The sequence below is a fragment of the Fukomys damarensis genome, unplaced genomic scaffold (assembly GCF_012274545.1).
Source record: "Fukomys damarensis isolate Sample0158 unplaced genomic scaffold, DMR_v1.0_HiC HiC_scaffold_39, whole genome shotgun sequence".
Lineage (NCBI taxonomy): Eukaryota > Metazoa > Chordata > Mammalia > Rodentia > Bathyergidae > Fukomys > Fukomys damarensis.
Genome location: NW_022900951.1, coordinates 56,722,268 through 56,733,675, shown reverse-complemented (window position 1 = coordinate 56,733,675; position 11,408 = coordinate 56,722,268). Strand labels below are relative to the sequence as shown.

General features: G+C 45.8%; 2 protein-coding genes across 3 annotated transcripts in view; one reads left to right on the top strand and one right to left on the bottom strand.

The window, feature by feature from the left end:
* The window catches only part of Rtl5 (retrotransposon Gag like 5), a 4,213-nt gene extending 2,232 nt beyond the window's left edge, over window positions 1-1,981 (top strand). The window contains 1 exon segment of the mRNA XM_033760102.1: window positions 78-1,981. Within this exon segment, the coding sequence (XP_033615993.1) occupies window positions 78-561 (484 nt within the window). The 3' untranslated portion in view covers window positions 562-1,981.
* The window catches only part of Nhsl2 (NHS like 2), an 88,781-nt gene that overhangs the window by 20,993 nt on the left and 56,380 nt on the right, over window positions 1-11,408 (bottom strand). The gene's annotated exons all lie outside the window — the stretch shown is intronic.

The window sequence follows — 11,408 nt, the reverse complement described above, 5'->3', positions numbered from 1 at the left end:
GAGGAGGAGGAGGAGGAGGAGGAGGAGGATGAGGAGGAGGATGAGGAGATGAAACCAAAAGAGGATGATGAAGAGATGAACAAAAATGAGGATGATGATGACAATAAGGATGAGGAACATTTCGTTGACGTGGGGACCCAGCAGCCAGAGTGCATGCTAGAGCAGGTGCAAGGGAGAGTGGTGACCTATAGTGAGCTGGAGGCCCACTTTCTGACCCACCATCTTCATCATCACCACCACCACCTCTACCAGCTGATGCAAATGGAGGAGCCTGTCCTGGTTGACACTTCAACCCAAACTATTAGCTCCGAAATATACTATGCTGAGAATTTCCTGGATGAATCGCCTCCTATACAGCCGAGCAGACGGAGGAACCAGAATCGAGTTCCACTTCTGGAGGGCCTTCCAGGTACCAATTCACCATTCCACAGCTCGCCACCACTGATTCGCCGTGCACGTCGCATGGGGCAACGCCAAATTCGAAGACGTCCACCAGTGCTGTTCCGCCTCACTCCGAGACAGGGGGGCCACCGAGCTGCTCATGGCCGAATTCGCGTGTGAGTACTGGGGCCACATGGAACACACCCTTCTACTGCGTCCCCTGCCCCTGCTATTGCTGCCACACGTGCCCCTTCTACTGACCAGTTCTTAAAGGCATTCCAGACCTGTATGACCTGAAGAAGACCTGAAGAATTCCAGACCGTCTTGCAGCCTGACCAGAGAGTGACAAGTGCCCAACCAAGGCCACCTGGGAAAGGAAGGACAACAACAGTTGTCCTGTTGCACGTACTCTGCTCTGTCCTGCCACAAGCTGAAGAGCAGGTTTCTGGGCCTGTTCCCTAAAAATGAACTGGTCACCCTTTTGTATTCCTCTCTAGTTGTTCCCAGCCCTCACTCTCCTGTGTTTCTTCACCCTGTGTTCTACAGTTTTATCCTCTGACTGGCTCACCAGGACTTCACCCAATGCCTCACTGATCTGCCCCAATGATTAAAAGGACAGGCTACACTGAACTCCTAAAGCCACTGAGGCCATTTATTAGGTAAAACTGACTGTGAGCAGGACAGCACCAAGAAATGTACCCAGAAGCCTATTCTTATTTCATGCCATACCTCCAGCAAAAAGGCCTGGAAGAGGACCCTACACTTAGCCCAGTGGACAACTTGACTGAGATTTCTCCTTGACTGACTGGCAGCCTGGTCCATTTTCAGCACCTGAATTTACTTTCCTCCAGACTTCTGTATCAGGGCCCTTGGACCAGCCTGGCCAAATGTGGGGCCCTCTCCTCTTACCACACTGCCCTCCTGACTTTCCCTGTGGGCAGAATTCAACATGCCAGCCTCTGCCCCTTTCCTTGATGTTGCCTAAAGGGTAGGCAGCTGGGGGTTGGGAATAGGAAGTGGAAGAAGTCACACAACTCAGTTTGACATCCTAAGGAATAACTTTTTCTTTAGGGATGGAGGTCTGCCCCCATTGCAGGCCTTAGACTACTGCCCCCAGCCAAAGGTCTCTGCAGGTGACTTTCTGGCCTTGAGTACTATCCTTTCCTTCCAGGACAGCCAGAGAGAGAGAGAGAGAGAGAGAGAGAGAGAGGGGAGAGAGAGGAAGGTTGGTTCTGCAGAGACTATACCCACTGCAGCCTCATGGCTGGGACATCCTTGGGGATCTCATGAGTGATCAACCCCTGGCTGCCACTGTGCTTAAATTAAATGCTGAGGCTGAAGGGTATGGCTGCCTCCAAGGCACTCCTAGGACTTCTGGGCACAAACCCAAGGTGCCTCATAAAGAGACCTGCTGCTCACCCTGGGTCCAGAAAACACTGCTTTTGCAGTGAAAAATATACATTTACTATGTCAGCTCTGGCTACAAAATGCCGACCAAATCAGCAGCTGGCCCAAACTGCCCCTGGACACTGAACTTTCTGTGCAGTGCCTGGCACCTGGGAAAGGGCAGCCAAAGTGTCTGTGGCCAGAGGGAAGAAAACATAGTAAAAGAAGTCTCTGTTCCTTACCGGAGTCTGACAGGTAACCTCAGCCTAGCCTTAGGATATTGGGCCTGGAGGCCAGAGGAAGGAACTGGAGGAAGAGGAGTCACAGAGAGACCCAGTCCTCAGACTGGTTTTGGGTGAGATCTCTATTCGTCAGTAGGAGGTAAGATGCCCTTTTGTTTATTTATTTATTTTTTTTGCTTCTCAATGGAGTTAGGTTCCTATAACCTGTTGCTACCTTTTAAAAAGGTCCCCCAAAGATAAGAGTAATACATAGTCATAGAAAATTTGGAAAATTGAGAAAATCTTAAGGCTCGAATACTCTCAACCATTCAGAATCCCACCACACAGATGCAAGCACTGTTAACACTTTGCTGCGTTTTCTTTTCATGTGTTCTCGTGATATCTTTTCAAAGCTGAGATCATCCTGCTAGTGCTCATTTGTGGGATTTCAAATGGCTGCCATCTTTGCAGTCACGCACACTGAAGAATTTATTTAAGCATTCTCCTAATTTGTTAGACATTTCAATTGTGTGCTTTTGCCTATTCTCACCAGGGCAGGAGTAAACAACCTTGTAAAGACAATTTTGTCTGTTTTTCAGCTTATTTCCTCAGGAGGGAGTTCCAGAAGAGGAATTGCTATTCTTCGAGGCTGTGAACCCTGTTTGCTGATGTTGACCTGCTGGCCCAGCTGCCCATGTGCTGATGGAGAAGTGCAATGGACAGGTGCCTTGCACGCCCACTTCCGGGGAGCCATCAGCACAGGCCCTGCCTGTTCCCACATTGCTTCTCACCTGGACCCTTGTAGACTCATCCAGGGAGAAAGCAGATGAGCAGTGAGCTGGTTTTCAGGCCTCTGGGGGCAGAGGGGGGGTTGGGCTTCCCTTTGACCCTCTCCCCACTTTCCCAGATCTTCAATATTTGTTGTGATGTGACAGCCATGAGAGCTGTAAGAGCTGTGGGCTTTGGGTGCCTCCTTGTTAAGGGGAGGGTGGGGGGTGGGTGGGAAATGCATGCAGGGGTATGGAGGTAGCCCAAAGATTCCCAGAGCCTAGGGAGGAAACTCCTTTGAAATAAATGTGTTGTTATTATTGTGTTATTGTTGTATTACTGTGTTGTGAAGATAAGAAGTTACTCTGTACGCTAATGCTTTCTCTCCTCAATAAAAATATAAAGGGTGTGTAAAGATGGTGTCTGTCTGTGTTATTGGGCAAACATAGATGGGTGCCCAGTGGGCATGGGGTACTTTATCTAGGCATCGCAGCTGAATCGAGCCTAGCCTGGCATTCCTTGCATGAGGAAACTTAAGCCCAGTGAGATTTAAGGGATCTGCCTACACTCCCACAAATGTCTGGATGACAGGAATTGCTGGCAGGGAAATGGAAGCACTGGACTTCTAGAAAAACAGCTAGCATTCGTTCTAACACACACGCGCGCGCACACACACATACCCCCCAACTTTGCAAGGAGGAGGGGAAAGCCAGGTGGGGTGGGTAGGGAGGACCCTCCACTCTTCCACTTTAAGGCACTAGGTGGTGCTATGAGATGCCAGTGAGCTAGCTGGAGAAGACTTGGAAATAAATCCCCAGAGCAGTTGGCACAGGGGCCCTTCCAGCACAGTCTCAGGGCTCCTCACAGACTGCGGGGTCAGAAGAAACTGAATCCCATTCCCAGACATGACTTGGATATTGTTTTCCTGGAGAAATGGGTGGGAATGCCCCAGTTACTTGCAAGTGCCACGCCAGGCACTTTACATCTCCCATCTTATTTCACCCTGATAACCATGCTGGGGGCAGGCACTGTTTGCACCCACATCTTCAAGATGAGGACACAAGCTAAGAGCGAAGCCACTATACAGCTGAGTGGCGTCTTCATAGCCATGCACTTGCCCATGAGCTTGGGGGTCACTTAGCCCCTCTCTGCCAACTCCCCTGGCCCTCCTACCTAATAGGCCAGGATGGCCTCCTGGTTCTGCTCTGCCCCGCCTCCCCCACAGCTTGCAGGGTTCTTTGGAGAAGCAGCCATGGTTTCACAGGAACATTTGCCATGCCCCTTTAAGAAGAAAGAAGGAAGGAAAAAAGGGAAAGAGGGAGGGAAGGAAGGAGGGAAGGAGAAAATCAGTGTGGTTCTGATCATGTGCCTGGCACTTTCACCAACATCATCACCTCATTTCATTGTCGTGCAGCAGAAGTTAGACTAGGTTGCACCTCACAGGAGCTTTTCTGCTTTGTCTGGATTAAGGAAATGCTAGAAATAAGGAAGGAAGGAGGTATAACTGATATGCACTAATAAAAAAAGATGTGAAGAAAAAAGGAAGGAGGGAGAGGAGGGCAGTAGAAGGGTGACAAGGGCAGTGAGGGTCTCCTAAACCCTCTTCCCAAAGATGGGGAAGACAAAGCAAATCTTGCTGCCTGTGAAGCAGGCTCAACAGTTCCCTCGCTTGTTATGTAAGCAAGGAAACAGGCACTTGAAAGGTCAGGCAACTGACTCAAAGCCACTTGCCTCATTTGCCCAGTTGGACTGTGAACCCCAGCAGTCTGTCAGCCAGACTTTATGCTCTTAACCTCTACCCTCTACCTGCGCCCACAGAAATTTCCACTTCTAAAAAGCTCCCAGGCTCTTCTAACACCTAGCCCAGCCTAGTCAGAATATAGCCTTGGAGACTTATTAATCCAGGTGACAGTTAAAGGCCAGTTTGGTTTTGAGATCCACTTCTACATGCAGTAAGTGATGGAAACATGCATGTACAGTGATTGCCAGCATGCACCACGGTCTGGTGTGGGCATGCCCCTCCTGGACACCTGCCTCAGGTCACTGCTGACACTCTCCTGAGAACTGAGTCGTGGGGTGGGTGCAGAAACCTGGCCCACCCGAGTGAAAGCCTGGGCTCTTCACCACAAGAACTGGATCATGGGGCTGGGGGAGGGGCAGCGTGGGCTCCTCCAGGGAATAAACACTGGCATTAAGGGGGCAAAAGACTATCCCCCAAATTGAAGAATTCCACCTTCCTGCTAGCACTTCCTGCATCCTGCCCAGAAGAAGGAGTGCTCAGCAGGCCACCTCTCCCTAGGGACGCCATGCAGAAATTTAGAGCCCAGTTCACAGTTGCCTTGGTAACAGTGGGACCTACTTGAAAGAAAACAATCTCTTAAAGGCTTACAAGGGTGGATATTTCCTTTGATTGAGATCTGGCTCAGACCTGCTCCCTGCGTCCCCTCTCCTTCCTGCCTGCCACACACGGGGGTGGGGGTGGGGGTAGTGCTGGGATCCCTCACCTCTGCAGCCCTTGCCCAGAAGCTAAAATGGAAGATGTGGCTCCCTGGCAATGCTGTGTGAAGGGGAAGCCTTCCCCTGTAGGATTTTCACAAAACAAAACCCGAGGAGGGAGGGCCAGTGCCCCCAGAAATTCTCATTTTCCTCCTCACTTACACACAGAGATGAGGCCTGTTGGCCTATGGCACAGGCTGGAGAATGTCCCAAAGTTCCAGATGTCTCACCTACTATTTCATTACTTCTTCCTCTCCTCTCTGGACTTGCTGAAGTAGCTCCCTCCTGGTTTGGCCAGCCTTTAATCTTTACTTTTAATCAACCTACTTCCTACCTGCCCGTGTAGTGGTGTTGGGCAGGTGCCATAGTCCTTGGAACTCACAGGTTTGGTTCTGTTTCTCCTTCCTTCAATGGCTCTTCTTCCTCAGAAGAAGACTTGTGGCATTCTAGCATTCTTCACTGTATGGTCATAAACTATCCATGCCAGTTCATCTGCCCATGCAATACTCCTTCCTTTCGCTCTTTAACCCAAACTCCAGACATCCTGAGTGATTTCCTTCTTTTCCTCACATAGCAGGTGCTTTCATGCATCTGGACCTTTGCATATCCAATTGCTTCTGTCTTAAAACTTCACAAACATGGGGCATTGGGGAATACAGCTCAGCAGTACAGCGCTTTCCTAGCATGCATGAGGCCCTGGGTTCAACCCATAGCACTTTAAAAAAAATTCACAAACATGCTGGGCATGGTGGCATATGCCTAGAGTTCCAACTACTTGAGAGACTGAGGCAAGAGAATTGCTTAGACCCAGGAGTTTGAGATTAGCTTTGGCTACATAAGGAGACCCTGGCTCAAAAGAAAAGGGAAAAAAATGACAAACACTCCTAGCCCTACTTCAACTGGCAGTCTTCTTCTCAGCTCAAAGATTACTTTCTTCATGAAGTCGCCTCTACTCCCCACACAAGTACAGCCCTTCAGAGTTCTCCCCAGCCCCCTCCCCCAGCCCCACTGCTCCATGAGGCTTGCAAGGCTACTGCTGAGTGTGAGAATGTGGACTTGCCCCCTTTGCAGATGGAAAGTACACTGGCAGTAGTCTTGAAAGAGGACCTGCCCCTTAAGACCTGGCTGAGGGCTGACGGTGTGCAAGTGAAGCTGAGAGATCCCCAGATAAAGCTGGCTTGTGGATAGTAGACAGGTGGGGAAAAGGGAGCAGGAATTTGAAGAGCTGGTTGCTCCATCCCAGCTGAGCTCCTTGTTGATGGTCACCATGTCTTTGGGGGCTGTTACTTCCTCTCACAGGTGTAGTGGAGAGTGACTTCTGCTGGGTCTCAGAGTCACACAGGCCTGTTTTTGTTTTTGTTTTTTTTTTTTTTTGGTACCAGGGATTGAATTTGGGACCTTGAGCTTGCAAGGCAGGCGGTGGAGACACTGAGCTAAATCCCCGGCCCCCTGGCTTTGAACTCTGGCTCTGCCACACCCTTGCTGGTGCCCTCCAGCTGGCCATTTCATTTCTCTAAGCCTTAGTTTCTTTTTTCTAAAAACGGAGGTAATATCAGAATGTATTAATGGGCTTATTAATATGCTCATTAATACGAACCAGCAACAACAAAATAGCTAATACTTTTTATAAATTATTGTTTCTTTATTGAAGTACTGGGGATGGAACCTGGGGCCTTGTGCATGCTAGGCAAGTGCTTTGCCAATGAGCTACGCTCTCGGCCTTTTAAAGTTTATTTTAAGGTAGAGTCTCACTAAATTTTCCAAGCTGGCCTTGGTCTTGGTATTCTTCTGCCTCAGTTTCCAGAGCAGCTGAGATTATAGGCATGTGCCATCATACCTCGCTCAAAATACCTAATACAGTGTCTTATTAAGCACTATGTATTGGGCGCTGTTTTACATGTACGGGTCATCACAACAACCCTGTGAGTAGGTTCTGCTACTATCCCTCCTTTGGCAGATTAAGAAATAAGGAACAGAGTTGAACTTGCCCAGTGTCCTAGCAATAACACACGTGTGCTTTTGAACCCTCTAGTAAAATAGGCAAAGTTCTGTGGCTCAAGACTGAGGTCCTAGAGGCAGGAGAGCTCTAAAATCCAGGTCATGGACCCCTCTGGAATTTTAGTGCAATCTCTGGTCCCCTTCTTGGAATAACATTTGCACATGCATAAAATAAAATATGTAGAATTACAAAAGAAATCAATCATACTGAAATTGTTATAAAATTTTTTATCAGTTACAGCATTACTTTTTGTTTTCAGTACGGGGGACTGAACTTAAGACCTATGCACAGGCACCCCCCCACCTTTTAAAATTTTGAGACAGGTTCTCACTAAGTCACTAAGTTGCCTGCTAGGCTCAAACTCGTGATCCTCCTTTCTCAGCCTTCCAGAGTGCTGGGATTACAGGTGTACACCATCATGCCCGGATTTCATTACTTTAAAATGCATTAAATCACAAAATTTAGTGACGAATCTATTGATCAGAAATAGTGAAATGGTGATAAGCGTAAGTGATTCTTTGAGATACTTACAATTTTAATGTAATATGAAAATATTTGTGATTTCTGTTGGTGATCAAGTCACAGATACTGCTAATGCTATTATGGTTTGTAGCCTTTATTCCTAATTCAAGGAAATGCTAAATTTCTGTTCATGATTAGCAGAGAAAAGATCAAACAAGTTTCTAATCCAGGTTCACAGACCCTCTAAGTTTTCTCCACATTCCCGATGGAGGCCCATGGAGCTCAAGTAAAAAAGCACTGCCCTAGGGTGTCACAGAACAGACAATGGCTGCCCTGTCAGCTAAGGGGACAAGCTGGCAGAGGGACAAGTGTGTGGTTTCTCTTTCAAGAACTGTTTACAGAAATCATGAAGTCTGGCAGCTCCCTCTTCCTCTTAGTCTTGAGTCAGCAGCCAGGGCAGGGCTGGAGCTGTCACACTTGGTTAGAGTTTCCAGCTCACCACACACCCATCCAGAACAATTGATTTGCTGCCGTTTCCTTGCCAGGGAAATGTTGGTGGATTTTGCTCCGTTTTAAAATTGGGGCTTACTTGCATACACAGATTTCCCATTGGTCTGGAAATAATCTTGAAGCGGGTATGTTATTGGCTCTAAGACATTTTCTGAACTAAGGAATGCTTTTAGTAGCAGCCCAACCAGGCTTAGGGTTTGCATAGATAAGGGGAAAGATTACCAACTAGGTCAGGCATCTCAGAACACCAGTCAGAATTAGCACTTGCCCCCAAATCCCAAGTGCTTTTTCCTGACTTCCTGATTTTCCACCTGCCAGCTGAGTCCTTGCCAACAAGGTCATAATAGTCCTGGGTGCTGTGACCACAGAGACACATGGTCAGTATAGTGGGGGGACTTGGGTTTTCTTACTTGGCTCTATTCCCATTCAAGACTCAACTAAGCCAGGTGTGGTGGCACAGTTCTGTAATCCCAGCACTTCGAGAAGCTGAGGCAGGACTGTCAACAATTTGAGCCCATTCTGGGCAACTTGTGACTTAGCAAGACCTTGTCTCAAAATTAAAAAAAAAAAAGGTTGAGGATATAGCTTAGTACAAAGGCCCCAGATTCAATCCCCAGTACCCCCCCCCACAAGACCAACATGAGCAATGCTCATGAAGATGGGACCTCAAGCTTGATTGGGAGTCCCAGCTGGCCAGAACCCAACACCTTCCGTTCTTCTCCAAGCCCTCACAATTACTCAGACGGGAACAACACTTGGCTGATAGCCATTTACTAAAATTTCTGCCACTTAATTTCCACAGTGAGAGGGTGGGATTATGATAGCCATGCACACTGTATCCACTGGGTACTAATGAGGCTGGTTTAGAATAATCTGCCTCGGACCTGGTATTTGGCTCAGTGGATCCGCCACCTGCCTCCCAAGTGCAAGGTCCTGTTCAATCCTCAGTACCAAAACAAACAAATTACAAAAAAAAAAAAAAAAAAAAAAAACAGTATGCTTTGGGGTCAAGTTGAGAGCTCCATGTGCAAGAATGCAGAGAAGACTTGTTTTCTTGACATATACATGCATACATATATGTTCTTATGTTGGCCAAGGCTCTTAAACATAGGCAGAAAGAGGCTGAGGGCCAAATGGAAATGCAAAACAACCTTGGTTAGCTAGACTGACCAAGAATAAAAGAGAGAAGTCTCCCCCAATAACTAAAACCAGAAGTAGAAGGACACGTTAAAATCAACCTAACAGAAAAGGATTAGAAAGGAATACTATGAACAACCATAGGACAATAAATTAGACCACTCAGATGAAATACCTAATTCCTAGAAAGGCACAAATGACTGAAGAATAGGTAGAAACGTCAAATAAACCTATAATAATAAAGACATTGGGGCCGGGGATTTAACTCAGTGGCATAGTGCTGCCTGGCAAGCACGAGGTCCTGAGTTCAATCCCCAGTACATAAATAAATAAATAAAGGGCCAGGGATTTAGCTCAGTGATTCCTCTGCCTGCTTTGCAAGTGCAAAGTCCCGAGTTCTATCCCCGGTACATAAATAAATAAAGGAATAGAATAGAATTAGTAATCAAAACGGTCCCCAAAGAAAAGCTCAGACACAGATAGCTCCATTGGTGAACTTTACCAAACATTTAATAAAAAATTAATGCAAGTTCTTCCCAAACTCTTTCAAAATATAGAAGAGGGGGTAACACTTCTCAACTCATATTAGACCAGTATTATCCAATATTAAAACGGACAAAAATATCACAAGGAAAGTACAGACCAATATCTCTTATAAATATGGATGTAAAAATTCTCAACAAACAATGGCAAGCTAAATCCAGTAATATACAAGAAAGATCATATACTATGATCCATTAGGACTTATCCCAGGAATGCAAGGTTGTTTTATCATCTGAAAATCAATGAATGAAATACATCATATCAATAGAATAAAAACAATACAACATGATCATTTCAGTAGGCCTAGAAAAAGGATTTGATAAAAAATTCAATACCAAGTGTAAATAAGGATTAAAATGAATAACTGATAACGTGAAATAGGAAGAAAAGGTACTAAGGGGTAGGAGAAGCAGGAGGGGTAGGAGAAAGGAAAGAAGGGAGTTAAAAATATGAGATAAGAAATAAATGGAAATAAAGCTTTTGCAAATAGGGAAGGGTGGAGGGGTTGAATGGAGGGCAGGGGAATGGGGAAAAAGTAAGAACCAAGATACATTATGTAAAGGTACAAGTTCCTAATAATGAATGTAAATGTATTGCATACCAAAATGTACCAATAAAAGAATTTAAGAGAAAAAAAATTCAATACCCTTTCATGATTTAAAAAAAAATTCAACAAAGTAGGAATAGGAGGGAACTTATTCAGCCTGACAAAGGCACCTATGAGAAACTCACAGAGTGTCACATTTAATGGTGAAACACTGGATGCTTTCCCCCTATGATCAGTAACAAGACAAGGGTGTCCAGTCACTACTTCCATTCAATATTGTACTGGAGATTGTAGCCAGAGCAATCACACCAGAAAAAAAAGGCATGCACATTGGAAAGGAAGAAGCAAACTATATTTGGAGAGATGTCATGATCTCATACAGAGAAAATTCTAAGGAATCTACTAAAAATCATTCAGAATTAATATACATGTGTAATAAGGTTGCAGACTATGAAATCAACATAACAAAAACTGTATTTCTAAGAACTTGTAATGAACAACCTGAAGCAAAATTAACAATTCCATTTACAATATCATCAAAAGAATAAAATACAGGAGAATAAATTTCACAAAAGCAGTGCAAAATTTGTACACTGAAAACTATGACCAAGAGAAAATCAAAGATGGAAACAAATGGAAAGACATTTTATGCTCATGGATCAAAATAATATTGTTTAGATGTTAATATACCTCAAGTTGATCTACAAATTCAACACAATCTCTGCCGAAAGTCTAATTTCTTCGCGGGCATGGTGGCGCACGCCTGTGATCTCAGCATTCGGGAGGCTGAGGCAGGAGGATCGCTGTGCGTTCGAGACCAGCCTGGGCTACATAGTGCATTCCAGATCAGTCTCAACTACACAGTGAGACTCTGTCTCATAAAAAGGTCTAATTTCTTTGTAAAAATTGACAAACAAACCCTAAAATCCATATGGAGAGTCAGAGGCCGAATAGCTAA